General features: G+C 49.2%; 1 protein-coding gene across 3 annotated transcripts in view; it reads left to right on the top strand.

Annotated features, from left to right (window-relative positions):
* Positions 1-25,986, top strand: part of TRIM66 (tripartite motif containing 66) — a 743,368-nt gene that overhangs the window by 496,389 nt on the left and 220,993 nt on the right. For all 3 annotated transcript variants that reach the window (XM_085648127.1, XM_085648126.1, XM_085648128.1), the window contains exons 5-6: positions 23,430-23,546; positions 24,191-24,305. In XM_085648127.1, coding sequence (XP_085504253.1) covers positions 23,430-23,546; positions 24,191-24,305 — 232 coding nt within the window. The remainder of the gene's footprint in view (positions 1-23,429; positions 23,547-24,190; positions 24,306-25,986) is intronic.

Raw genomic sequence — 25,986 nt, 5'->3', positions numbered from 1 at the left:
CGGCTATGTAGATAATTTCTTCCAGTTTACCACACCAGTCAATCCCCTTGGTCCAGACCTCGACCGAAGGGGCCACAGAAGAGGTCCAATTGTGGGCTATGTCCTGTTTGGCTAATAGCGTACCAAGGCCAACCATGGTCCTTTTCCATCTTGGCCCCCCAACTCCTAAGGACCAGTGAGTTTTTGGTAGGATTAGAAGGAATGTAATAGGTAAATTAATTTGAAGTCTATGGCCTGAAGTAATACTTTATCAGCATAACATAAGCCAAGCAAGAACATTGCTATTACGGACAGGTGTCCGGCTATCTTCTCGGCAGTGGCCAGAGATCTGAGTCCTACAATGCGCTCTTGAGGGAGGGTATTTCTTTCCTTTTCACATTCTTTATTCAACATTCACCTTACATTATATTAAAGTAATCAATTTAAGGAGAGTGCTGCTGTAGTATTTTAACAGGAAACTGAAGGTGTTTGGGAAGGGCGTTAGAGAGCCCTGAACCCATGAACCACTGCCCCTCCAAAAATGTCTTCCAACATAGTGTGTAGTAGGGTTTTCTGTAGTCAACATATAAGATTCAGTCCAGTAAAAGCACACTATGACGCCCCTTTACGCAGTCATTTCACCACATAAGCTTTACTTTATTTTACTGTCTTTGAGCAAGGAAGGGCTTTCTTCACAAAACAACATGTGTCCCCCAGTGCTGGAAATACCATTAAAAGTCAGAAAGACTGTGAATAAACCAACATTTCATCAATATTCCAATTTTTATGCATTCTTTGAAGTACAATGCTGTCAGACAGCTGACTTTATATTGCCCTGGTAATGACCATGACTTATTTCTGTGCCGGGGTGAAAGTTCACCCTCTGGCACCAAGGGGTTTCTCCACCATAATGACAGAGGAGTATCGCCCCACTGCCAGCAGATGATAAATAAAATTATAGTAAAAAAATGTTATTATTGCTTATTTAACTCTGTCTGCGCTGCTTACTTGGTAGTGGGAGGGGCGGGCCATGGCAGGGAGGAGTTTTGTGCACTTATAAGTGCACGTCAGTTTGGCTGGCTGTCTTAGACCGGCCAAACTGACATGCACACTTATGTTTCTCCAACCCGGCTGCGGGTTGGAGAAACGTCACAGGCTCCCAGGCACTGTCTGAGTGGCAAACAAGGCCACTCAGACCCATCCTGGCGCTGCTTTCATGCTATGAGAGCAGCATCTGGATTCAGTGGGGAGCCAGTGCTTTCAGGCCCATCCACTTCTGGAGTAGGAGAAGAGCAATGAGGCAGCCGGCAGCGAGAGCGAAGCAGCAGGTAAGTGATTTAAAATTTTATTTCTTAACATCGTCCCCTCTCTGCCCTACCAGTTTCAATTGGTGGCAGCTGCCACTGCAAGGTAGGTGGGGCATGTGTGAGTGGTGGAGCAAGGTAGAGCAAAAATTAGAAAGAGGTGCAAGTAGTGGCACAAGAACTGAGTTCTAATACGTAGAATTTAAATGGTGGAAGGTTGCAGTGTGGCAGTGATGTTAAGGCAGTCATCGAACCTACTACTTCAATAAATCGTATTTTCCTTTAATTGTCATTCACACTTCACAGCACAGACTCTGGACCTGCTAGCAAACGTCAGCTGACATTTAAGTGACAGCTAGGATTTTTATTAAAAAGTAGACGTTGAGGAGGAGCCTAGCGCGTAACCAAGATGGCCGCGTAGGTGCGAGGCTCCCGAGGACCTCCGCAACCTCCTACGTCTATCCTGACTTCATCCTGCATCGGTTGAGGGAACTGTGTCGGTGAGCCTGAGCCGAGGTGGTACCCGTTTCCCGTTTTCGAATCGGACCTCGGGTGCCGGAGTGAGCACTGATTGAAGTTTGCGGCCTACCTCTCTCCTGACCCCGGATTCGCGTTTGGGGGCGACCCGGTGACAAAGTGAAAAACAACGGCGGGCTGGGCCTGGCGAGTCGCGTACCCCGCACTTTCACTTTCACTTTCGCGGCCCCTTGCTGTCTTCGCAAGTGGGATCGCGGCGCTCTTGGTGTTGGGGTGGCCTCGCTGGGAGACCCTGCCTGCCTGCCTGCTGTGGCCCGCTCCGCAGTCCTGGGGTGGCCCCCCGGAGCTCGTGGCCTTGATTGCTCGCTTTCTACTGCGTGGCTGGTGAGGGTGTGAGACCCGCGACGATGGCCACTAAACAAGATGGAGATCGGTTGAAGGCCAAGTCGACCCGGCGTGGCGCCGCACATCAGGCCAACATCATGGACCGCTACACCCTCCCGAAGGGATCTCCCGGTGGACCGCACAAGTCCTCTGAGTGCCCCCCGGATGCCCCGGACTTGCCCACAGATCTGACTCTGCAAGACGTCATGGGCGCCATTGCTGAGATGAAGGCCATGGTGGGCCAGCGGTTTGACACGTTAGCGTATAAAATCGACGCGGTTCTTGTTGATGTCAACCTGGTGAGAGCTGATCTCTCGAAGACCAACGATCGGGTCGATTCTTTGGCCCACACCGCGTCGGGCCTCACGACTGAGGTGGCGGCCCTTCAGACGGAGGTACACCGGCTTCGTCAGGCGAGTGCGCTCATGGATCGGCGCCTGGAGGATTCCGAAAGCCGGGCCCGGAGGAATAATATCCGCATCATCGGAGTACCTGAGGGACGGGAGGAGTCGGCGGCGGATCTTTTTGTGGAGGACCTGATCACTACCCATCTCCAGCCTCGGGGACTGAGTAAATTTTTTGCTGTGGAGAGGGCTCATAGAGTTCCCGGGGGACGGCCGAAGGTCGGAGCCCCTCCGCGGCCTCTTATTGCCCGTATCTTTAATTTTCGGGACAGGGATGCAATTCTGCAAGCCTCCAGACTGCAAGGGCCGATTAAGTTGGAGAACATGGAGGTGAACTTCTATCCTGACTTCACCCAAGCGGTCCAGAAGCAGAGACTGAGCTTCTTGGGCGTCAAGCGGCGGCTTCGGGACATGAACTTAAAATACGCCATGCTCTTCCCGGCCAGGCTGCGGGTGGAGGGGGATGGTCGCACTCACTTTTTTGACCGTCCTGAAGCGGCCGGGGACTGGCTGGACACTTTGTCTGGGGGTCGGGATCAGGATGGCGGGGGGGGGGCTGCGGGAGGAGAAGGCCCACTGGACCGGGACTGAGGTGCTGATACTGGGACTCACTATGGACGCAGATGCTGCCGCTTTCGGCCAAGCTTAGGGTCTCTCGGTTTTTTGTATTCGTTCTCCCTCTTTTGTAGGTGGTGCGGGGTCTCGAAGGGGTACTCTTTCCTCCTCTAGGGGGTTTACCTAGTTTCATCTATATAGGGGCGACAGGCACACTGCAAGTTGGGGGGGCTGTTTGGGCTCATGCAGGGGTGCAGGGAGGGGGGAGTTTTGTTGGGGCGGTTGGGTTGGGGTGGGGTGTTGTTCATTTGTACCACAAGGCAAAAGTATTGTTGTGCTATTCCCAAAGTGCCCTCGGGGGGACGAGTGATTGCTTTCGTTTATGATGGGGGGTAGGGGACTGAGTCTTTTGTCCTAGAACGTTAATGGACTGGGGGACAGGATAAAACGAGGTGTGGTCCTGCAGTTCCTGAAACGAATATCCCCTGACATAGTTTTTCTGCAGGAGACGCACCTCATTGGCAACTCCTTTCGTGCTATGAACCGGCGGGGCTACCGCCTTCTGGCCCATTCGGGCTTCATGTCGGGTTGAAGGGGTGTGGGCATCATGGCCAAGACCTCGCTCCCGTTGGAAGTTGATGAGTTATTCCATGATGACAGGGGACGTTACACGGTTCTGGTGGGTAGAATGGAGGGTAGAGTGATTATTTTTGTTTCTGTCTATGTCCCGCCAGGGTTGCAGACGACCACCTTTGCGGATCTGGGGCGCCTCCTCCTTGGCCTTCCGGAGGGGATCCTGGTGGTTGGGGGGGATTTTAACGCTGTGGTTTCCGGAATTGAGGACCGTCACCCCCCTAGGGATCTCCCCCGTGCCCAGGCGTGGTTGTCTGGCCTATTGGATGCCCTGGGGCTGGTGGATTGTTGGCGTTTGAAACATCCTACGCAGAAACAGTACACTTTTCATTCCGGGGCCCACGGCAGTCTATCAAGACTAGACTATGTCCTGGTGCCGGCGGCGCATGCGGGGAGGATCGGGGAGGTGCGCCATTTGGCGCGGGGTATCTCAGACCATTCCCCGCTCTTATTGCACTTCGATATTCTCCCGAGGGGAGAGGGTAGGGTGGCCCCGATTAATCCCTGGTACCTGCGTGACCCCACCATTCGCGCAGAGTTGGTTAAGTCCCTTAAGCGATATTTTGATGATAATGTGGGGTCAGTGTCATCTGCGGTCTCGCTATGGGAGGCATTTAAGACGGTGATTCGGGGGGATGCCCTGTCCCTTATTTCCCATTCCCGGAGGCGCGAGCGGGAGGAGGTGACCCGTGTTGAAACTGAAATAACTGAGCTGGAGGGCGACCTCGAATGTGGGGTGACGGATGACAAATTACATGTTCTCGGACTCAAGCAGGCGGCCTATAAGGCCCTCATCACGGAGGCGGCTAGGGGCCTCAGTAGAGAGCAACAGGGGAGACTGTATGATGTGGGTGATAAGGCTGGGAAATTGATTGCGTGGCTGGATAAAAAGGAGAGAGCGAGTCGAGTTGTCCCGTCGATTGAGAAACTGGATGGTGTGTGTGTCACGGAACCGGAAGAAATAGTCGATTGCTTTGCAGAATATTTCCGTGGGGTGTATTCCCCGGTGTCCTCCCGCGCGGAAGAGGATTCCCATGCCCTGCTTAGGGATATCGCGCTGCCTTCCCTTTCGGAGGAGGACAGAGTGTCGTTGGACGCCGCCCCAACCTCTGAAGAAATTGCCCTCGCCATACGCTCGGTCGCTTCCGGCAAGGCCATGGGTCCTAATGGTCTTCCCATCGAATTGTACAAGCTGCGACCGGATACGCTGGCGCCGCATCTCCGTGCGATGTTCCTCGCGGCCCGTTCGGCGGGTTCCCTCCCGCTAGACCAGCGTCTGGCTACTATCGTGGTCATTCACAAGGAGGGGAGGCCGCGGGACCGGGTCACGTCCTACCGGCCTATTTCGCTGCTGAATGCGGAGCCCAAAATTCTCGCCAAGGTGTTGGCCAATCGGCTGGTTGGCGTGGTGTGCGATTTGATTCACCAGGATCAGTCCGGCTTTATCCCCCATCGCAACACTGCGCTTAACCTGCGGCGCTTGCATGGGGTGCTCGCGCGTGTCCCGTTTATACGGGAACGGCCATTTTGGCATCCCTGGACGCCACTATGGCGTTTGACACACTTGAGTGGCCATATATCTGGGCGACACTGGCGAAGTTTGGGTTTGGCCCGGGATTCATCGGTTGGGTGAAATTGTTGTACTCGGGACCGCTGGCGCAGGTGGTTGTGAACGGTAGAGTGTCGGCTCCGTTTGAGCTGGGCAGGGGCACGCGGCAGGGCTGCCCATTATCACCGCTCCTCTTCGCGCTTGCCCTGGAGCCCCTGGCAGAGTGGCTGCGGTGGGAACCTTCTATTCGTGGTCTCCGATGGACCCCCGAGTATGAGGACCGCGTATCTCTTTACGCTGATGATATTCTTCTGTACCTGGCTTCCCCACGTAAATCACTGATAGTACTGGTTGATGTATGGCACTCATTTGGCCTCAACTCCGGCCTGGTCATCAACTGGGCTAAATCGTGTGTGTATGTCCTCTCTGGGGAGGATCCTATCCTTCCGCGGGGTTGTCCTATCCGGATCGCCCCGCGGTGATTTAGGTACCTGGGTGTCTTCATTACCCTGGACGCGGAGGCCCGATATAACCAGAACTTGCTTCCCCCCCTCCAGCGCCTGAAGGAGGACGTCGCGCGTTGGAGGCGCTTGCCGCTCTCGCCGCTCGGCCGGGCGGCATTGTTTAAGATGATGTCGCTGCCACGTTTCCTGTATGCTTTGCAGAATACAATGGACGTTGTCCCGGCGCGCTACTTTCGCGAGGTGGAGAGTTTGCAGCGCCGACTGTTCTGGGAGGGTAGGCCGCGTATCGCCCTGGCGAAGCTGACGCTCCCGTGGTATGACGGGGGGGTTGCCCTCCCAGATATCAAGCGATATTACTGGGCCTCCCAGCTGGCTGCGATCAATCACGGCCTTTACGGGCCCGCCCTAAACCCGGCCTTTGAGATGGATAAAATGTTACTGCCGGGTGGTGACTATAATCGGGCGCTTTATTCTAGCTCGCATGACACGCGACTGACGGGCCCCACGAGGGTCATGGTACGGGTGTGGCACACGGCTAACGTGGCGATGGGGTGGAAGGATCGCTTGACCCGGGCGACGCCACTATACGCATCTGAGCGGCTGGGCTCCCTGTGGACCTCGAAGGGCTTTGAGAAGTGGGACATGATAGGCATCAGCAGGGTGGGCGATCTCTGGACGAGGGGGGGATTCAAAACGTTCGATGTGCTGCAGACAGAATTCCAGCTGCAGGACAGGGAGTACTTTCGCTATATGCAAATCCGTCATGCGTTGTGCTCCGTATTTCCGGACGTTGCCTCCATCCCGGAGTACTCCCCTCTGGAGGATAGAGTGCTAGATGGGCATGTCCCGGACGGCACGATTTCATTAATTTACAAAAAGCTCATCAATGACCGTTCGGGACTGCTGACCGGCCTTCGTGAGGCGTGGGGGACTGATGGATTGGAGCTGGATGACGAGGACTGGGTGTCTGCGGTGGCCTCCCCGAAAGAGGTGGCAATACCGGCCCGCCTTCGCTTCGTCCAGCTCAAGATACTCCATAGGGTCTATGTTACGGGGCCGAGGCTGATGCGTATGGGCTATGCTGTGGACGGGTTGTGTAAGCGTGGGTGTGGTTCTTTGGGGACCTTTCTCCATATTCTGTGGGAATGCCCGGAGGTGGTGCGATTCTGGCGTGGTGTGCATGAGGTTTTGCAGGTAGTTACGCGTGTGCCGCTGTTGCCTGAGGCGAGGAGATGTCTTTTGAATGTATGGGAGCCAACCGACTACTCAGTGCCGCAGACGTGGTGGGCGACTCTGGGATATATGGTGGCCAAACGTGACATTGCGCAACTGTGGGGTTCCCAGAGGTCGCCGACTGTCTCGGCGTGGAAGGACAACATGGATTGGTGTATGTTTCGGGAAAAGGTGGTGTATGTTGCGAGAGGTAAGCCTGGGACATGGGTGAAAGTATGGGGCCCCTGGAACGCTTACCGTGGGGGAATCTGTACCCCGCCGCTACTGCCTGATCCGTCACCGGCCCCGTCTCCTTAGCCTGTTTGTCATCCCGGTTCTGGGCAATGAGTTTACTTAGTCCCCGTCCTGACCTATTCCCCCCCTCGATATTCCTATGAATCGGTGAGGTCCCCCCCTAGGGGAGCACATGCTGTAGTTTCCGACTGTGGGTTGCCTTGTGGATTTGTTTTTTGTTGTTATTTATATAAAAATGAAACCGTCGTGTGGGGTCCGGATGGGGTGGCTGCCAACGCCTCTTTCAACTCCTGTGAATTCCCTTTTGCCGCAGCGTGCGTTTTATTGTCTGTATTACATGCTCCTTCTGTTTGCTAGCGGCCGGCCTGAAGGTTGTAGGCCCATCCTTGTATATTTTTTGGATTCTGTAATAAACGGTTTCAAAAAAAAAAAAAAAAAGTAGACGTTATGTTTTAATAATAATTGGGTACTTATTAGTGGCATAGGAAGGTCGCCATGTAAGCTCGGAACACAAAAATAGCTACTAATTGAGGCGACGTGGGCCGCTCACAGCCCTGGGAACAGGTGCCACTGCGTGCTTCACTGGTGATAGCTATGCCCTATACATTTATTTAACATTAAATAGGTTATGCAGTACAGACCATGCTTAGAAGTAGATTATAGATTTATTGGTTGTAAATTCAGATCGCACACCTGGGGTTTAGCTCCATTATTTGCCTCTGTTGGTATCATGGGTATTTGAAAAATTGAATGCATTCCTCATTCAATTCAAAATCCTCCTACTAAATAACACTAAGCATGTATGAAGTTTTGGCTTTCTCCAGTCCCGGATCCAATGTATACAATACGGTTTTTACCAGTGTTGTATGTTATCCTTTAGAAAATTAATCTAATATAACATAAATGTCAGAAATTGAGTTTGATTGGCTTGGGAACCTTAGTCAACCAGCAACCACAATCCTAGTCAGGGTAAGGGTCAGACACCCTCTGGTTGCTTGGGCACAGAGCAGTCAGGCTTAATTTAGAGGCAGTGTGTAGAGTATTTGTGCAACACTCAAAATAGTAACACAGTGAACACACCACTCAAAAAGATACCACACCAGGTTAGAAAAACAGAACTTAGTTTAATAAATAAAACAAGACCAAATAGACAAAAATCCGATAAGTAGAACTTGAGATATGAATTTTCAAAGAATAAACTGTAAAATAGCGCTTAGAAGCAATAATTGCTTGTTAGACCTGGCATCCTTGGCGTGGTTTCCCCTGACTTTTTGCCTTCTGGACTCCTGTTTTGCTGACTTCATTTTTGCTGGATTTAGGATTCTGGGCACTTCACCACTGCTAACCAGTCCTAAAGTGCATATGTTCTGTACTCAAAACATGGTAACATTGGCGTACTACAATTGGCATATTTAATTTACTTAAAAGTCCCTAGTAAAGTGCCTCATATGTGCCCAGGGACTGTAAATTAACTGTCACCTGTGAGCCTTCAGCACTGACTGTGCCACCCGCTCCGTAGCCCTTTAAACATGTCTCAGGCCTGCCACTGCAGAGCCTGTGTGTGCAGTTTAAACTGCCAACTTAACCTCACAAGTTAACCTACTTGCCAGGCCCAAACCCAGGCTGTAGTGGGCATCGGGCATTTTCCAGAGAGGCTGGAAGGGTGGGGGCAGTTTTGGAGCTGTGGGGGCTGCTTTTGTTACTGGGGGTAGGTTTTGCAGCAATACTGCAATATTGGCCCCCAGTAACAAAAGCAGCAGTGCTGGGAGACAGTTTTGTTAAGCAGCTGTGCTTCACTCTGGCCCCCCTCCACCCAGTGTGAGGGCCAGTCTGACAAAATTGCAAGGGCTGCTTTGAGCTCTCTGTCCAGCCCACCCCAAACCTTCTCTTTTATTACATATAAGTCACCCCTAAGGTAGGACCTAGGCAGCCATATTGGCAGGGTGCACTGTATTTAAAAGGTAGGGCATGCACTTTGGAGTCTTACATGCCCTGGTAGTGAAAAACTGATAAATTTGTTTGTCACTACTATAAGGCCTATCTCCCCCATAGGTTAACATTGCGATTACCTTAAAACAGCTTTTTAGTGTAATTTCCTATTGGCAAAAGATAGAGATTTCGGGTGTGGTGTCTCAGGACTCAAAATTTAAAATCACAAATTATGGTGAAGTTGGATTTTAATTTGTAAGTCTGAAAATTTCACTTTTAGAAAGTTGACATTTTCTTACTTTAACCATTCTGTGCCTCTGCCTGTCTCTGAATATACGTCTGGGTTGGGTGACAGCTGGGCTTTGTGCATTCCCTCAACACAGTCACACACCAAGGGAGCTGGGGTGTGACATTTGCATCCTGATGGCCCATCCACAGGCTCATGGGCCTTCCTGAGGTAGATTAGGTTGTGTATCAGACTTACCTTGATTCGTATTGTGGTCCCTACATGGACATGGTGCAAAACTCTGCCAACTAGAGACCCAGTTTTTAACAGAGCTTACTTGGGATATTAGATCACGCTGGACCGGGATAAAGTGAAAAGTTCTGACTGAACGTGATGGAGCGCAGGCCGGATACAGGGACCCAGTGAGGCCCGCTGAACAAAAGTACCATAATCCTGGTTACGTCGATGGTGGGGTGCAGCCAAGTGATGCGTCTGTGTCGTTCCCCAAGCAGAGGAGATGTGATGATTTTCTTCATGCAACTGCGGCGATGTGTCGGTTGCGAGGGCGATGCACCTGTTCCAAGATGCGATGGTTCCAGATGTGATGTGCTGGGTTTCTCCACACAGTAGAGGTGATGCATTGATCTTGTCCACAGCGATGCAGTGGTTCTAAAGGCAATGCAGCGGTCCTGTTTCCGCAACAGTGGCAATACTTTGATTCTCCTCTCACAGCAGAGGATGCATTGGTTCCAATGGAGCAAACACCTTAGGCTCACTTCCAAGGGTCCGGGACTGGGGTGGCACCATTTGGCAGGGTAGACTGACAGATTGCAGAGGCCAGGTTTAGGAGCAGGATGGTTGGGAGTCTTTTATGTCCCTGAGACTTCAGATCAGGATTCCAACCCTTGGAGTCATTCTGGGATCAAGTGATGCAGATCAAGTCCTTCTCACCCAGGCAAGAGTGAGCAGCAGACCAACACAGCAAGGTAGGAATCCACAAAACAGCAGTCCAGCAGAGTTGCAGTTCTTCCAGTAGCACAGAAGTTCTTCTTCCTGGCAGAATGGTCACAGGTCCAGAAAGTGCACTGAGGTCATGGTGTTAGAGGTCCAGTGCTTATACTCAGTTGGGCTTTGAAGTGGGGGAGACTTCAAAGACAGTGCTTTGAAGTGCACAGAGGTCCTCCCTTCCTGTCCTGGCTCCAGACTCATTACAGGGGGGCATTGAGCTCTTTGAGTGGGGACAGGAAATAGCCTGTTCAGGTGTAAGTGAGGCTGGTTGCAGCTCCTCCCATCAAGTCACACCTAAGCCCTCATTGTACGTAGCTGTCTGTGGGAAAAAAAACAAAGCCCAGCTGTCACCCACCCCAGACTGAACAGAGACAGGCAGCAGACACTAAAGGGCTAAAGTAAGAAAATGCCAACTTTCTAAAAGTGGCATTTTCAGAATTGCAATTTAAAATACGACTTTACCATAAGTTGTGATTTTAAATTTTAATTCCAGAGACACCATACTTGGAGGTCTTATCTCTTCCCAATCGGACATTACGCTTATAAAATATAATGTGGTCATTCCAATGTTATCCTTTGGGAGAGATAGGCCTTCCAATAGTGAAAAACTACTTGGGAGTTTTTCCACTACCAAGACATCTAAAACTTAAAAGTACATGTCCTGCCTTTTAAATCCACTGCACCCTTCCCTGTAGGTTATTAAGGGCGTACCTTAGGGGTGAATTATATATATAAAAAGGGATGGTTAGTGCCTGGCAAAAGGGTTGCTTTACCATGTCGACATGGCAGTGTAAACTACAAACATAGACTCTGCAGTGGCAGGCCTGAGACATGCTTAAACGTCAACCTAAGTGGGTGGCACAATCAGCGCTGCAGGTCCACAAGTAGCATTTAATTTACAGGCCATGGTACCAAGGGTACCACGTTACTAAAACATTCCAACTGGGGTTGAACCAATATGACCATGTTTAGGGAAGCACAAGGACTTTAGCACTGGTTAGCAGAGTCCTAATGCCAGCAAATATGAGGTGATAAATTGTGTGTGCAATAACAGATAACCACCATATAACACAATAAAAAAAAATACCATAAAGGTTACAGTCTAATCAAAATTATTTATTTCATTCATGTAACATCATTGAAACAGACAATACAAACGATTCTACTGCATTTTAAATAATGTAAAAAGTACATAATTCAATGATAGTTTTTACAAAATGTCATAATTCTAACAGAGGCTTCAAGTTTGCCAGTCATTGATTATTCTTTCCTTGAGCTAATCCATATACTCCTTAAGCCTTGCCACTGCTCTGAGGAAGTTAGAAACCATCGACAAATATTCCAATGGCAATTTAAAGTAAACAAAAACACTAAAAGTAGTCTACAATTACTTATTTTAAAATACAGAAGGAGATGGAAGGATGCTTGCAATAAGTCTAACCAATGGCTATCGGGCAGTTTGTGCTTGGCTGCTCCCATTAGAGCAGGTTTAAGACGGTGATTTGCATGGTGGGCTAAAGAATGATGGGTTGGATTGCTACCCCGAGTTATTGCCAGTGGTTAGACTCATTGCAAGCATCCTCCCATCTCCTTTTGTGTGTTTACTACAATTACGTATACCCCTCTTCATCTGTAATGGGGACAGAAACTTCATCCTAGGTTACTGGTAGAACCAACAACGTGTGTAGCAGGCTATCTGGAAAAGAATTTCTATCACATTAAATACGAAGGTCTTTTATGTGTTCCAAGTATCACAAACTTTAGTACTCATAGTAAGATTCACTTGAATGTGCATTGCTGTAAAGGTCCAAGCATTTCCTTAGTTGGGCATGCTTTTGGGAGCACAGTGAGCCAGGCTGTAGGGTATTACGCATGTTTACTATATTGTAAGATGATTAGTATACAAGGGACAACATAGCAGGCCTCTGTGAGTAATAAAGTGCAGATTGCAAGTGGGAGTGTTGTAAATGATCTTACTATGAGGAAACTCGAGGATTATTTTTATATGTCGATTGTGTCTTATCAATGCATTTTGGAAAACTGTCCATGTTTGTAATTTTTTTTTTTAATTCTTTTTTATTTTGTCAAATATAACAACGTTAAGGCAGAGGTTTTCCATCTGTTGGATATATACAATATTCTGCAGCAGTTCACAATTCCAACACTTCGCAGCGACAAAGCGCAGTACATTAAATTCATCCCCCTTAGCATATCCTAAACATCTTCCACCCGCTCTAGTGGTCCCCATCAATGCTCTCATCCGCTTGCTCTTTTGGTGGGTCACAGATGTTACCTCTATATTTGTTCCACCTCCCCCATAGCTTGTTCCATTTTTGAGGGCAGCCGCGGTTAACGAACACTGTTCTTTCTGCCACCATTGCCGTGTCCATATCGCTACACCATGCGCTAAGCGACGGCACCGCCTCCGCTCCCCACTTCTGTGCTACGTTGCGCTTAGCCATCATGACCCCCAATGTCACCCAGTCTTGTGCCAACTGTAAGTAAAAACCACAGGGCTAGCGGAATCCCACTAAGACAGCACCGGATTTAAAAGTGGCTCAATATAATAATAAGGTGAAAAAATTATTTATTCACCAGGAGTGTGCACTATTGGTTAGCACCCGCCAGCACAATGCCGTTCCAATACTTGGAATATACAAATGACAAAAACACAGCACCAAATGCACCACTCAATTCATATAATATAAATAAGTCCAAATCTTCAAAGTAGTACGTATTCCAAAGGATTCTTCTTTATTGTTCAATTTAAAATGTGAATTTTTTGACAACAGCACACGCAGCCGACGCGTTTCGTCCAACAATGGACTTCTTCAGGGCTAAAATCGTAGGTTGAAAAATCAGCACATATTGTTCTGGTTGGCTCAATTAACAAGTCTAACACAAACAAGTCCGATACGGTATATTCTTAGTGTGAGAACACAGTCCTGTATGGAAGAGGAAATGGAAAATACTAATTGGAATATGAATGTTCAGAAATGGTGTTCCAAAGTCATCAATCACAAGCCATAGTCGAATGGTGGGTGTAAACGTTAGTTCCTCCAATAATAAGAACAAATTTGTCTTATCGTGGGATACCCGATTCAGTATCCAAGAACGAAGTGAAAGGCAAGCGTCCGCCCCGTCCAGTGACTCTTGTGCCAACTGTGTTAAATCATTTGGTTCCCAAACATTTAGTAAACAGCTCCTTGGCTCCGGCAAGAGGGACACTCCCTCTGCCTGCGAAATCGTCCTCATCACTTTCACCCAATAGACCCTAATCTTCGGGCATTGCCATATGGTATGATAAAAGGTGCCCTCCTCCCCACATCGCCTAAGACAATATGGTGCGATGATCTACCCATCTTAAACATGAGGCATCTGGTGTAGTAGGTTCGGTGCAAAGTTTATAGCTGCACCAATTTGAGTCTTGAGGGTATACCCACTTCCCTTGGGGAGGACAGCGCCTCCTGCCATGCTGTGTCGTCCAGGTCACCCACGTCGCGGATCCATTGATCCCTGAGTGGCGTCGTAGGGTCCGGTAGGTTGTTTACTAACTTGCGGTAAGTAAAGGACGTGGCCCGCTTATGCATGTAGTCTGTTAATAACCTATCCTCCATAGGGGAGGCCTCCGGGACTGCAGTACCAGGCAGGAGGGCCGTCGTCAGTGCATGCTTTATCTGTGTGTACCGGTAGATTTCAGTGGGTGCCAATTTGTACTGTTGCTGGAGGCGCTCGAATGTGGCCACTCCCCCCTTATGCCACAAGTTCCCCACCGTGGATATGCCGATGGCATCCCACCGATCAAAGCCCTTACTATTCCTAAGTCGTCCCAGTTTCCCCATGGCCCATAGAGGAGTGAGTTGGGTTATGACCCCTTGCCAGCCCAGTTTTGCCTGTGCTTCGTGCCATATGGTAACTGTGTGATTCGTGGGTCCTATTAATGAACGAGTGTGCTTCTTATTATAGAGGGGGGACAGCATACTTCCTGTTCCTAATTAAAATCTGTCAGCCTTAAATGCAGGGTTCGTTTGTGGTACGTGCACCCATTGATTAATCACCTTCAATTGCGCCGCCCAGTAATCTAGTTGTATATTTGGGAGAGCTATCCCCTCATCGTACCACCCCCTTACTAGCTTGACCTGTGCTATACGTGCCGGTTTGTTTCCCCACAGTAAGTTGGAGACCTGGGCTGCAATTGCCTTAAAATAACAGTGATGTACCGGGAACGGGGCGTTTTCAAGCACATATAGGAATCGAAGAAGCGCCATCATTTTAAAAAGCGCTGCTCTCCCCAGAAGAGTCAGCGGCAACAACCCCCAGTGTGCTGCGTCCCTTTTTAGGCACTCCAGTGGGGGCATCAGGTTTCGTTTGACGAAGTCATCAGTGTCAGCCGTGACATAGATACCCAGATACTTAAACGCACCGACCGTAATCTGGAGCGGGCAACCTGTAGGCAGTTGTGGCTGGGGGCCGTGTAGTACATATAAGGTGGACTTGGACCAGTTAATGGTGTACCCAGACACCCGTCCGAAGAGCTCGCATATATTGAGGAGAACCATTATGGAACGCCTAGGGGAGGCCATATATACTAAGATGTCGTCCGCATACAGAGAAATGCGGTCCTCCCATCCTTCTGTCCACCTGAGTCCTCGTATCATTGGCTCCCACCTGATCCATGCCGCCAACGGCTCCAATACCAGGGCAAAGAGCAGCGGGGACAGGGGGCAGCCTTGACGTGTGCCCCTTGTTAAAGGAAAGTCATTAGAGATGTGCCCATTAGCCGTCACGTGTGCTACTGGCTTGGTGTACAAAAGGCGGACCCATGCACAAAATTTAGGGCGGAAGCCCATGTGACGAAGAACTGCGAACAGAAATGGCCACTCGACCATGTCAAACGCCATCCTGGCGTCTAGGGAGAGTATTACCGCCGGTTCCTGCAGAAAAGGAATACGAGCCATTACTCCGTGCAGGCGCAGCAAGTTTAATGCCGTACTTCTACCTGGCATAAAGCCGGACTGATCCGGGTGGACCAGGGTTACCAGGTGCGGCGTTAGCCTAGTTGCCAATAGCTTTGCCAAAATTGTTGCCTCTGCATTAATAATGAAATCGGGCGATACGAGGTGCAATCTTTGGTAGGTTTGCCTGGTTTGGGTATGGCCACTATTGTGGCTGTTCGCTGGTCCAGTGGAAGCTCGCCCTTCGTCAAGCAGTCGGTGTACATATGCAGCAAGTGTGGGGCTATGGTCCCCGCTACCTTTTTATAGAGCTCAACTGGTATGCCATTCGGTCCCATTGCTTTGCCGGATTGCAATGACCCAATCGCCATCTGCAGCTCCTCCACCGTGAGGTCCTTCTCCAGCGTAAGGGCCGCCTCCGGAGTAAGCCTGGGCATGTCAATATCCTGTATATGCGACAGCGCTACTTCTGGCGTCATCTCTGAAGATGATTCATACACCTGCTGGAAATGGTGCGCCAGGGTGTTCACTATTGTGTGTGGATCCGTTGTGATTTGTCCCTACCTCGTCCGGATCCTCGCTATCCATTTGCTACCCCGTTCCCGCCCATCCAGCCACGCCAGAAGTTTCCCGGCTTTATCTCCAATTTCATATATCTTATGTTGCGTGGCCGTTAGACATGACCGGGTCATACCTTCAAGGTATCCCCTGTACTGTTGCTGTTTAAGATGTAATTTCTGGGCTGTATCTGGCGTCGGGTCGCTGGTGTGCTGGGTCTCAGCGTCATGCAACTCCAGCTCTATATCATGTAGTTCCCGCTGCTTCTCCCGTTTTTGCCCAGCGATCGAAACTTTGGCCTGTCCCCGAAGGACAGTCTTGTATGCCTCCCACAGAATTGTCGGGGAGTCTACCGTCTGAACATTCTCCCGTAAATAGTGCTTTGTCGCCACAGTCACAGCTTTCTTGATCTCTGGGACCTGCAAGTATCCAGGATAAATTGGATAGGTACGTCGCCTAGCTGTATGGTGGTATGTGTACGTCATCTGCACCGGGGAGTGGTCAGATATCCCTCTGGGTCTTATCACGATATTATCAACGTATTTCATGCAATCCATTGGAGCCAAGAAGTAGTCTAATCTGGATAAACTGCGGTGCACACCAGAGTGGAAGGTAAATTGCTGTGTCATGGGATGGTGCCACCTCCATACATCCGAAAGCCCCATCGCCTCCAAAAAAGCTCCCAAGGCGGGACGTGCTCGACCCGGGTGCTCTCGCCGGATGGCGGTCTAGGGTGTCATTTACAGTGGCATTGAAGTCCCCCCCAATCAAGAGTTCCCCCTCTGGGAGACCTACCAGGAATTCACTAAGAGCCGGGAGTGTCACTGTGTGGAGCGCAGGGGGAATGTAGACTGATACTATATTTATAGACCGTCCCTCCCACTGACCTATTATGGCCGCAAAACAGCCGTGGTCATCCGTTTTAGTATGGTGCACTATCAGTGGTGATTGTTTTTTAACTAGGATACCCACGCCCCTAGAGCCCGTGGAGAATTCAGAATGCGCTACCATGGTAAACCCCCATCTGTCCATTGCCTTACATGCTACGCTAGTAAAGTGCGTTTCCTGAAGCAGGGCCACCGTTGGGGAGCAGTATTTTAAGCACTGCAGAACCAATCCCCTCTTTATTTTATCGCCAAGACCATGGACATTCCAGGTAATCAGGGACAGTGGTGTCACCGGTGTCACAGGGTATGTTTCAGGTTCAGAGGTAGTCTGACTTTGTGCTGCCATATATGATGCTAGGTGTATGTGAGATTAAAGAGTCATTCATGCGCTGCCGCTGCTTGATATCGTGGAAAAGTACCCTCCGCCTAGAAGCTTCCTTAAAATCAATCACAAAATATAACCATACCCAACAGAACATATTCACCCCTACCTCCCCAAACCCTACCCCCCTGCCGAACGACAAATACCAATGTTTCCTGTTCCTCCCTCCTCCCTAACCCCGGATCATTCCTTATCAAAGAACGAGTTATGATTGTAAGATCATCAAAGTCTGGTGTTAGATACACTCTAAGATATTCAAAAAAATGCACAGAAGTTACTTGCCTCTCACACGGCACCCCCAGTACTAGGCAGAGACAAATCTCTTTCCCATGTATCTGTGCTTGCACACTCTTGTCAGCTATGATAATCAGCAAAATAAGATAGAAACCATTCATAATCCAGAACATTAAACTACCCTTCTTACCCACCCCCCTCCCTGCCTCCCTGCCAGACGGATCCCCAACTATCCGCCACCCCAACATAGCAGAGTGCTTCAACCCCGTCAACAGTACTTGCGTGTGGGGGGGAAGAGAAGTCCGTGAGATACTGCAGTTCATCCCCTCCTCAGAGACAGTCTGGTAGTCGTAGTATGCCACGTTTCCGTGGTCGGGCCACCACCTTGGGTCAGAGCCCAGCCCCTCCGAGCGGGAGGGTGAGTACAGCATGTGCATTGCGGCCAGGAACTCAATTCCTCTCACACTTATGGCTAGGTCGGGTCAGCCGCGCTCCGGCATTGCATCTCTTGACCTGAGGACACCGCCGCCCTTCAGCCCTCCTCTTCCGTCCGGTGCGCACCGGCCTCCTCACTGGCCTCTTCACGTCCCGGGCTATGTTCCACGGAGCCGTCGGCGTCGCCGCTGTCGCCTCTCCCTCCGCCGGGATCCCTCTGCTCGCCGCCATCCCTCGAGCCAGTCGTGGGCCTCCTCTGGAGAGTCAAAAAACCAAGTTTTGCCATCCACCACCACTCGCAGTTTTGCCGTAAACAGCATGGAATAAGATAGATCTCTGCGCCTAAGTTCTTTCTTTACTTCAAGGAAGCTCCTGCGTCGTTTTGACACCGCTGCCGTATAGTCCGGAAAGAAGGACACCACCGCGTTCTGAACTCGCAGTGGAGGGGCCACCCTCGCCGTTTGAAGTATTACATCTCAGTCGCGATGGTTGAAAATGCGAGCCAGAACCGGCCTGTGGGGAGCTCCGGGCTTGGGCCTGCCCCCTGGCACCCTGTGTGCTCTTTCCACAGAGAAGAAATGTGAGAGTCCTCTGGGCTGAAGTTTGGCTTTTATGAGCTCCTCGACATAAAGATCCATAGCTGGATGTCTTTCACTTTCAGGAATGCCCGTAATTCGTATGTTGTTACGTCGTGAGCGCCCTTCCTGGTCGTCCAGCTTCTCTGCCATATTCCGATTTTCTGCCTCTAGATGGGTGACCCTACTGAGTAGAGCGGCGGTATCTTGTGATAGTGATTTCGTCAGCTGCTCCACCTCGGTGACTCTGGCGGTCATTTTCTGGAAGTCCGCTCTTAGGAAGGAAACATCAGTGGAGATGGTGTCCACCGTCGATTGCACACTGGTGAGGGCCACCATAATATCTTCCAGCGTCACTTTCGTCACCCCCGGCGGCTCAGGGTCTTTATGAGGGCTGTCCCCGCGAGCAGGCCCCGCAGGAGCATTCTTATTATAGGCGTATTTGTCCAATTTGGCCTGTGAGTTCGTGCGTTGGCCCCTTCCCCCCATCTCTGCCACAGGGATGCAGCTCCGACTGGTAGTCGCCGCCACCTGCCGCAGGAGTGCCCTCCGCGCGCGGCCTGTTGGTTTTCCCGCCTTGCCGTTTACCCTGTGCAGGTGGGGCTCTATAGCACCTCAACTGGACCAGGAAAGAAACTTCGCGGCATCAGGGGCACATCACCACCCAGCCTTGGTTTGCCCTCTGACAGCCACCCGGTGCGCCAGTCGTGAACTTCGCCGATGAGGGAGGTGGCGCCTTAAATCCTTGCCGTACTCCCTTTCAGTCTGGGCTACCGGGCCAGAATGCCCCCCAGTCACTCCTGGGAAGCGGGGGGGCCTCTCAGCCCAGTCACGCCGCCCCGATGCCTCTATCAGTCCCCCGTCCAAAGGTGTGCAGAGTTAGTGGTAGTATGCCCCGCAGGCCACAGACATCCAGCGCTGCATAGGACGCCCCTCGAGCTTCTTCCCGCTCCAACAGCCCCCGGAGTTTATGGAATGGAGCACTCCTGCTCCTCGCTGCTCAACTGTACCGTGTCGGTGCCGGCTGGGTCTTAGTTCACTCCTCGCCTCCACCTCCACTTTCCAGGCACGCACCGGTACTGCCAGCACTTTGTGCAGGCCCCGGATGGAGGGGGGGGCACGGGATCATTCACCGGGAGCGCGCGCCGATATGAGCCGCAATTCTGCCGCAGCGCTCGCCAGTATCGCGGCTGCTCACTGTACCTTCTGCCGCCTCCTGAAAGACCGGCACTTCCGGCCGCTCGCGGCCTACGCTACTCCCCGGCTTCCGTCGGGCCACCAGGCCGCACTCCGCCGTGCCTTTCCCTCGGTATCAGTCGTGCCCCTGCCAGACACAAAGCGGCGCAATCGGTGCTCCCAGCGTGGCGCTTGTTGGTGGAGTCTCTGAGGCACAATAGTTGTACAGATTAATGGTCGGATTTGTCAGGGATCCCGCGTCTCTCCTCGGAGCTTCCCTAAAGTGCGGCCAGTGAGTTCGGCTGCTGGCCACGCCCCCCCCCCCATGTTTGTAATTTTTAATCAGTATTTTAGGCTTTAGTATGTTTTTTAGTGGCAGATAAGATTTGTCCTTCATAAAATGTTAAATTTGATGAAAATTGCAGTAAGGTTATTTTTGCTGTACACAGGCTAAGAATGCAATCCAAGATCATTTACAAAGTTAAGTGTGGGCTGCAGCCGTCAGTAAGGTGTTTAGGTGAAATGATTTTTGAAGAGGAGAATCTTCGACTTTCGTCTGATGGAGGAGGGTAGGGTAATTCTGGTTAAGGAGACTCAGATCTTGGATGCATACATTGAATGGATGTTTCCTATTTTTCCCTTTGTTGTGCTTTTGAATCTTCAGTCTAGTGGTGTACTGGCTCGGTGTGTGTCGTGATCCACCAGAGATGGTTAGTTGGTTGGCCAGATAGGCGGGAGAACTCTTCATACTGCCCTTAGAGATGATGCAGCTGGATTTGAAGATGATACAGACATGAACGGCGAGTTGGGGTGTTCTATCAAGATAATGGTTCAATTTCCTCTACCCTTTATGAGGTGCACTCGTGCATGCTAGATGCCTTTCAGGGACACCAGTGTGCTTACTGGGAGGCAGCTGTGAGAATATGAAAGCTTGGACAGCCGTTCTGAAATCCCATTGGTTGAGGAATGTTTCACATTTTTCTAAGGGGATAGTTGGTATCATGCCATCTTTGTCTTCTTGGCACTGCGTTCCTTCAGGGATAGGTTAGTTTTGAGAGTGAATCTGGCATTACGGGTTAAAGCCATCCAATTCATGTCATTGAGTCATGTCTTGACAAGTTGCTGGCCTTGATGAGTTCTTGGAGTTCAGTGCAGGCAGCTTGTTCAGGTATTTTGACGACGAAAGTAGGTTGTTGATAGCTTGTAATTGGCAAAGTCATCATGGTCAAGAGAGGGTTCTTCAAGAGTGAGAGAATTTGCCGAGCCTTGAAGGCTTCCAAAAAAGTGCCTTGGTTGAGAGAGGACCTTGATGAAGGATGAGGGTAGAATATCTGTTTTGGGGCCTTAGAGGGAGATGAGGATGTCAGTGAGATCTGTGAGTGGGAAGCAGTGCAAAGATGAACAGCGAGGGGTGTTACGTGGCAGGATAGGCGGTGGGAGAAGTATCAACTTGATGCTCTCCATGCTATCAGATTTACTGTATCTTTTATTAGCCTAAGATGAAGGATTCCCTTGCACTTATCGGTTGAGCATGTAATGGTGGGCTTGAGAAGGAAATGACACAGTGCTTAATTATCTTGAAGAGCACTCTGCTTCTGTTGGATGCTTCATTGATTGTGTTGATATAGTGTTTGGCTTTGTGGGATGTAAAAACGGGTTTGTGTGTTAAGCAGAACAATTGTGAAAGTATGATATCATAAGGGGAATCGATTATTTTTCTAAATATTTCCATGTTTAAGAATGAGGTACTTGCTATGAGCGAGGTCTGTGGAATTCCAGGGTGCTGATGGTTTTGGTTTGCATTTTTGTGCTTTCAGTGGAACATGGCTGTGTATGTAGTTTTCCAAGAATGTGTTGAAGTTACTGAGAAGTGTATTGATATCAGATGTTAGGATGATGATGGTGGAGAAACAGATACGTTTATGTTGTTGCTTGTCAATCAAGATTTTTTTAAAGCAGCAGAAGGTTTGTTGTCTCTTAGGATGACCTTGGTACATGGTTTGCGCATGTAGAAGGAGGATCAGGATGGCAAGGGGTTGGTCCAGTCCAGGGTATGGGTGGATTAAAGTGGATAGTTGATGAGGTTGATATATCTAGGACAAAAATGTGGCCTTCGGTGTGCGATGGTTCAGTGATATGTTGTACCATGTTGAGCATATTGAGAAGGTTGAGGAAGGTGTCTTTTGCTTTTTTTTGCATGAGTTTCTTGAGAGGCTTAAGTCTTTGTGGAGAATGATGTTTGTGTTTGCAAACGGATAAGGTGATGAGAACACCAGCATTTTCTTCTGTACTCTGCCCATGAATCCTGCAGATGACGTGGAAGATGATTTTCCGAGTTGAATGAAATGGAATGCAATATTTATTTTAAAAAGTTTACTTGCTACAAAGGTCGGAAACTGTTGAGATTGAGAGTTTTTGTTTCTTCTCTTACTGGCCAAGCCTGTGGCATCCATTCTGATGCAAATAAAATGGTTGGAGTTACTCTCTGTAAATTAAATCTGCACAAGTGTTACTTACTACATGGGTTTCTTTGTATTTTTGGTGGAACGTAATTTCAGTTGAACAAAAATATATTTTGCACTCCATGGGGCTTATTTACAAGCCCCTTGCAACACGTTTGCGCTGCCGTTGTGTCACTTTTTGCGATGCAGCAGCGGCGTAAACAATGTGCCAGGTTGCGCCCTATTTACAAAGTGACGCATCTAGGCTGATGCGTCGCCTTGTAAACCCCAGCACCACATTATACCTGCATCAGGTATAATGTATGCAGGGTGGGCGTTCCCATGCCAGAAAGCCTCGTAGAAGTAATGCAGGGAAATGTACAAGATTTCACTGCACCACATTTAGGATGCCACTGCGTCAAAACCTTTGCCTGCTTGGAGAAGGCGTAAGGAGTGACGCAGTGCAATGAAAATCGGCCTCCCCCATACATTGCTGGAGTTGTGTCAGGCTTACGACACAACTCCAGCAATGCGTGGGTTTTGCTCCGACAGATACGTTAGAATTTCTAATGCCTCTGTCAATCCTTGCACCATGGTGCGCTGTATTGTAAATACGTCGCGTCCATGGTGGCTCAAGGGTTTCTCTCGTATGCGCAGGGAAACTAGCTTATCGTTGCTTTAACGCAGCGATGCATCGGTTTCTTGTGAATAAGCCCCAAAATGTTTTCTGTTTTCCACACTTTATTTTATGCAAGCACTAAAGCCTAAATATTCACACTTGGTAAATTTTTACAAAGTCAGTGATTAGTTGATGTCGGGACATTCACGTTTGTTGGCCTCTTGTCCCCTGCGGATTTCACCAAATTCAACCCAGGTTTTTTAGAGAGGGTCACGTTTTTGCGTGTTCCAGTGCAGAATTAGGTGCCAGCCTCTTCTGAAATCAATGTAATTAATATGACTGTCTATAATGTATTCCCCTTAGTGCCTCCTCGTGTCCGTTTGGTACAATGGTCAGTGCTTTCTTTGAGGTCATCCTGTGCCCCTGGGTGGATATGTCATTGTAGTCTTGCTTCCTTTTTTGTAAAATATCACGGTTTTTAGTTTTAAAAATCTGACCACCCTACTTAAAATGCATGTAGTCAAAGATTTGTGAAAAATAAACCAGTTATTCTCTTAAATGTGTCCTGACTCTAGGATTTAATATGCAGTCCCACATCTATTGAAAATTCTCATTGCTTTATTTGCCAAACACAATGGATGATGATGCTATTGCTATTGCTATTCACGTAGCTTGACAATTCCAATCAAATATATGACGTGTTTACTCGCCATGAAATGTATGGAGTAATAAAGCTCATTCAAACGCAAAGCTAAAACCAGTGTTTCAACCAATAATGTATTTTTAAGGTTTCGACATCTGGATGAGGTGTTACAAAACCAGAGGCTTGTTTTAGAGACCATAACATCCAAGGCTCAGGAAAAGAAAATTGGCATGCAGGCAGCGGCGAAACAGCTGGAGGAGAGGTACGTCATTGTTCATTATGTTCACTGCGTGGACTACCACACAATTGCACGAAGAGGATGGCAAACCCTTCACTCAGGGCCTTGCACACTCACCGTTTGAGTCCAGTTTCAGAAGACACAGATAGAGTGACAAAAAATAAATTAATGCACTACAAAGGTGCGAATCAAAGTGATGCTCAGATCTTTATTTGTCTGTCCATTGCTGCGTCCCAGCTCTAAACACCGGGGATGAGGGGGATGGAGAGTGTGTGTGAGAGAGTGTGTGCGTGAGTGTGAGGGTGTGTGTGTGTGAGAGAGAGACAAAAATTGCCAAGCTGATGCATGGCTGAAAGTAGAACGCACCTGAGCTCAGGTTCAAAATGCCTTTCATCGTATTAGTACACCAAGAAACTAGTCAAAATATAAATTATTACATCGGTAAACCAATACAGGGCTGAATGGTTGGCACCATTTATGAGGAAAAGTAATTGTATTGATGTGAACAATCTAGCATTGGTAAGTGGAAAGCTTACAGCAGGTTACTAAAATCACATAGAATCCGCTGGTGTTGATAAAGTTGGCCAAGTAGGCGCCACTGTAGCCGTGTGTCCACCGTGTACACATCTTGTGACAAGCTGCTTTCATGCTATGATCTCTTTGCACAGGTTGTTTGAAGTGAAGCACACCCACAGAAAAGTGGAGAACCAGATCAAGATGGCGAAGATGGTGCTTATTAATGAACTGAATAAACGGACAAACACTCTTCTGGAACAACTTGAAGTAAGTGCGCCCGGCCTAGCAACGGCCTCATTCCTATGATCAGATCTTTAGCGTTACTTCCATTTTTATATCTTCTGTCTTACTGGTTTTCTTTATTGTCTAGTTCTAGATAACACATTTTCGATAGAGCAGAATGAAATGCTTATGGTTATCCGGATGATTTTGAGTTTTTGCAGACGTTTCATCTACCAATACGGTGGATGGGCGTGCCCCATCATACCAGTGTTAGAAATGTCATCATATTGTGAGTTCTCCAACATGGAAGTGTTGCTTCTTCGTCACAGGGGCTCTTTTTTTCCATTGCAGAAGCCTCTGTTTGTTGTAAAGTGGTGGATGATGGTATTGTTGCCAGCGACTATGGGAACCTGGAAATGTCCCCCATATCTACTCTCCCTAACATGCTGGAGCTTGGTCCAAGCATGTTTGGGACACCATACTTTACTTTTAATGCTACATTCTCCATGGCCATCTTTCAAAGATGTAATTTCACCAAACATTGACGTACATCAGTCACCATTGGTTTGGTGTCTTTTCCATCATCATTTCTGGCAGGGGTCCCACTGTGTGTAGGCGGGCCTGAAGGCGGAGCCAGGGAAAGTTCTGTCAGAAGGACAGCCATCATTGAAAGAACATCAAATGGGCCACTTTGGCTGTGAGAGGTGCAGACAGAGATTGTGCTATTTTTGGTCTGACTCACCATTATTGCTGTCCTCAAAATCAGGTCCTACGTTAAACTCACAGGCGGCCCTTGGACACCAGCTCAACCTGTGTTGCCTCTGTTTGATGGAGAGTGCAAGGCACACAGGGCCGGACTGGGAACCGAAACCGGCCCCGGCAAACAGCTCGGTCAGCCCCTCTGGGGGAGGGCTGAGCTGGTTGCTAAGCCTGATTTTGCCCGATTTGGTTACCAGGGGCCGATATTGTGGGCCCAGTTACAAAACCGGCCCCCTGGGGTCCCAAAGCGGCCTCCAACCTAGCGGCCTACAGGGGAAACACCCGGTGCCCGCTATGGCCAGTCCGGCCCTTAAGGCACAGTGGTGCTGCTGCTGCAACCTGTGAAAACACGGGAATGCAAGCACATCAGTTGTGGCCATGTCTCTGCTGATACATATACATCTGTTGTTGACATTAACACAGGACGAGTGGGAATGCAGGGGGGTTTGTATTATATGCGGCATTATCATAGATGCCAACCCCTCGGGGCTCTAATTGTGTTTCTAATGAGAGAAGATTCTATTATTGGTGCTCTCATTGTGTAGAGAAAAACTGCTTATAAGCATGCCCCATTGCTTTAAATAGGCTTGCATGCCTTCCCGTAAGAAAATTGATGCTCTCGAAAGATAACCTCTACATTCGCTGCAACTTGACCTGTTATTCCCCACAAAAAACAGAAAATCCAAAACTAAAAATGTCAATTATTGGTGACAGTCTGTATGTAAAACCAAAGGTAAACCCTCCGATTGTTAGTGGCTCCATGTTACACCAGTTATTTCTGAATATTTAGCTAACAGTATTTTGTGTTATGGTTTTTTTGTTTTACTTTTCCCAATATAGGTTTAAGCGTTTCAACAGGAAAAGTTCTGTTAGCTAGAAATATTGGATTGGCTCAAGGTGTCACATGACGGGAGCCACTTGTGAGATAAAAAACCTTGTTTGCATATTTTGTGATTCAACACAGGGG

Source organism: Triturus cristatus, chromosome 3_2 (assembly GCF_964204655.1).
Source record: "Triturus cristatus chromosome 3_2, aTriCri1.1, whole genome shotgun sequence".
NCBI classification, from domain to species: Eukaryota; Metazoa; Chordata; class Amphibia; order Caudata; family Salamandridae; genus Triturus; species Triturus cristatus.
Note: the sequence above shows the minus strand (reverse complement) of the source record. Positions and strands in the feature narration are given on the sequence as shown.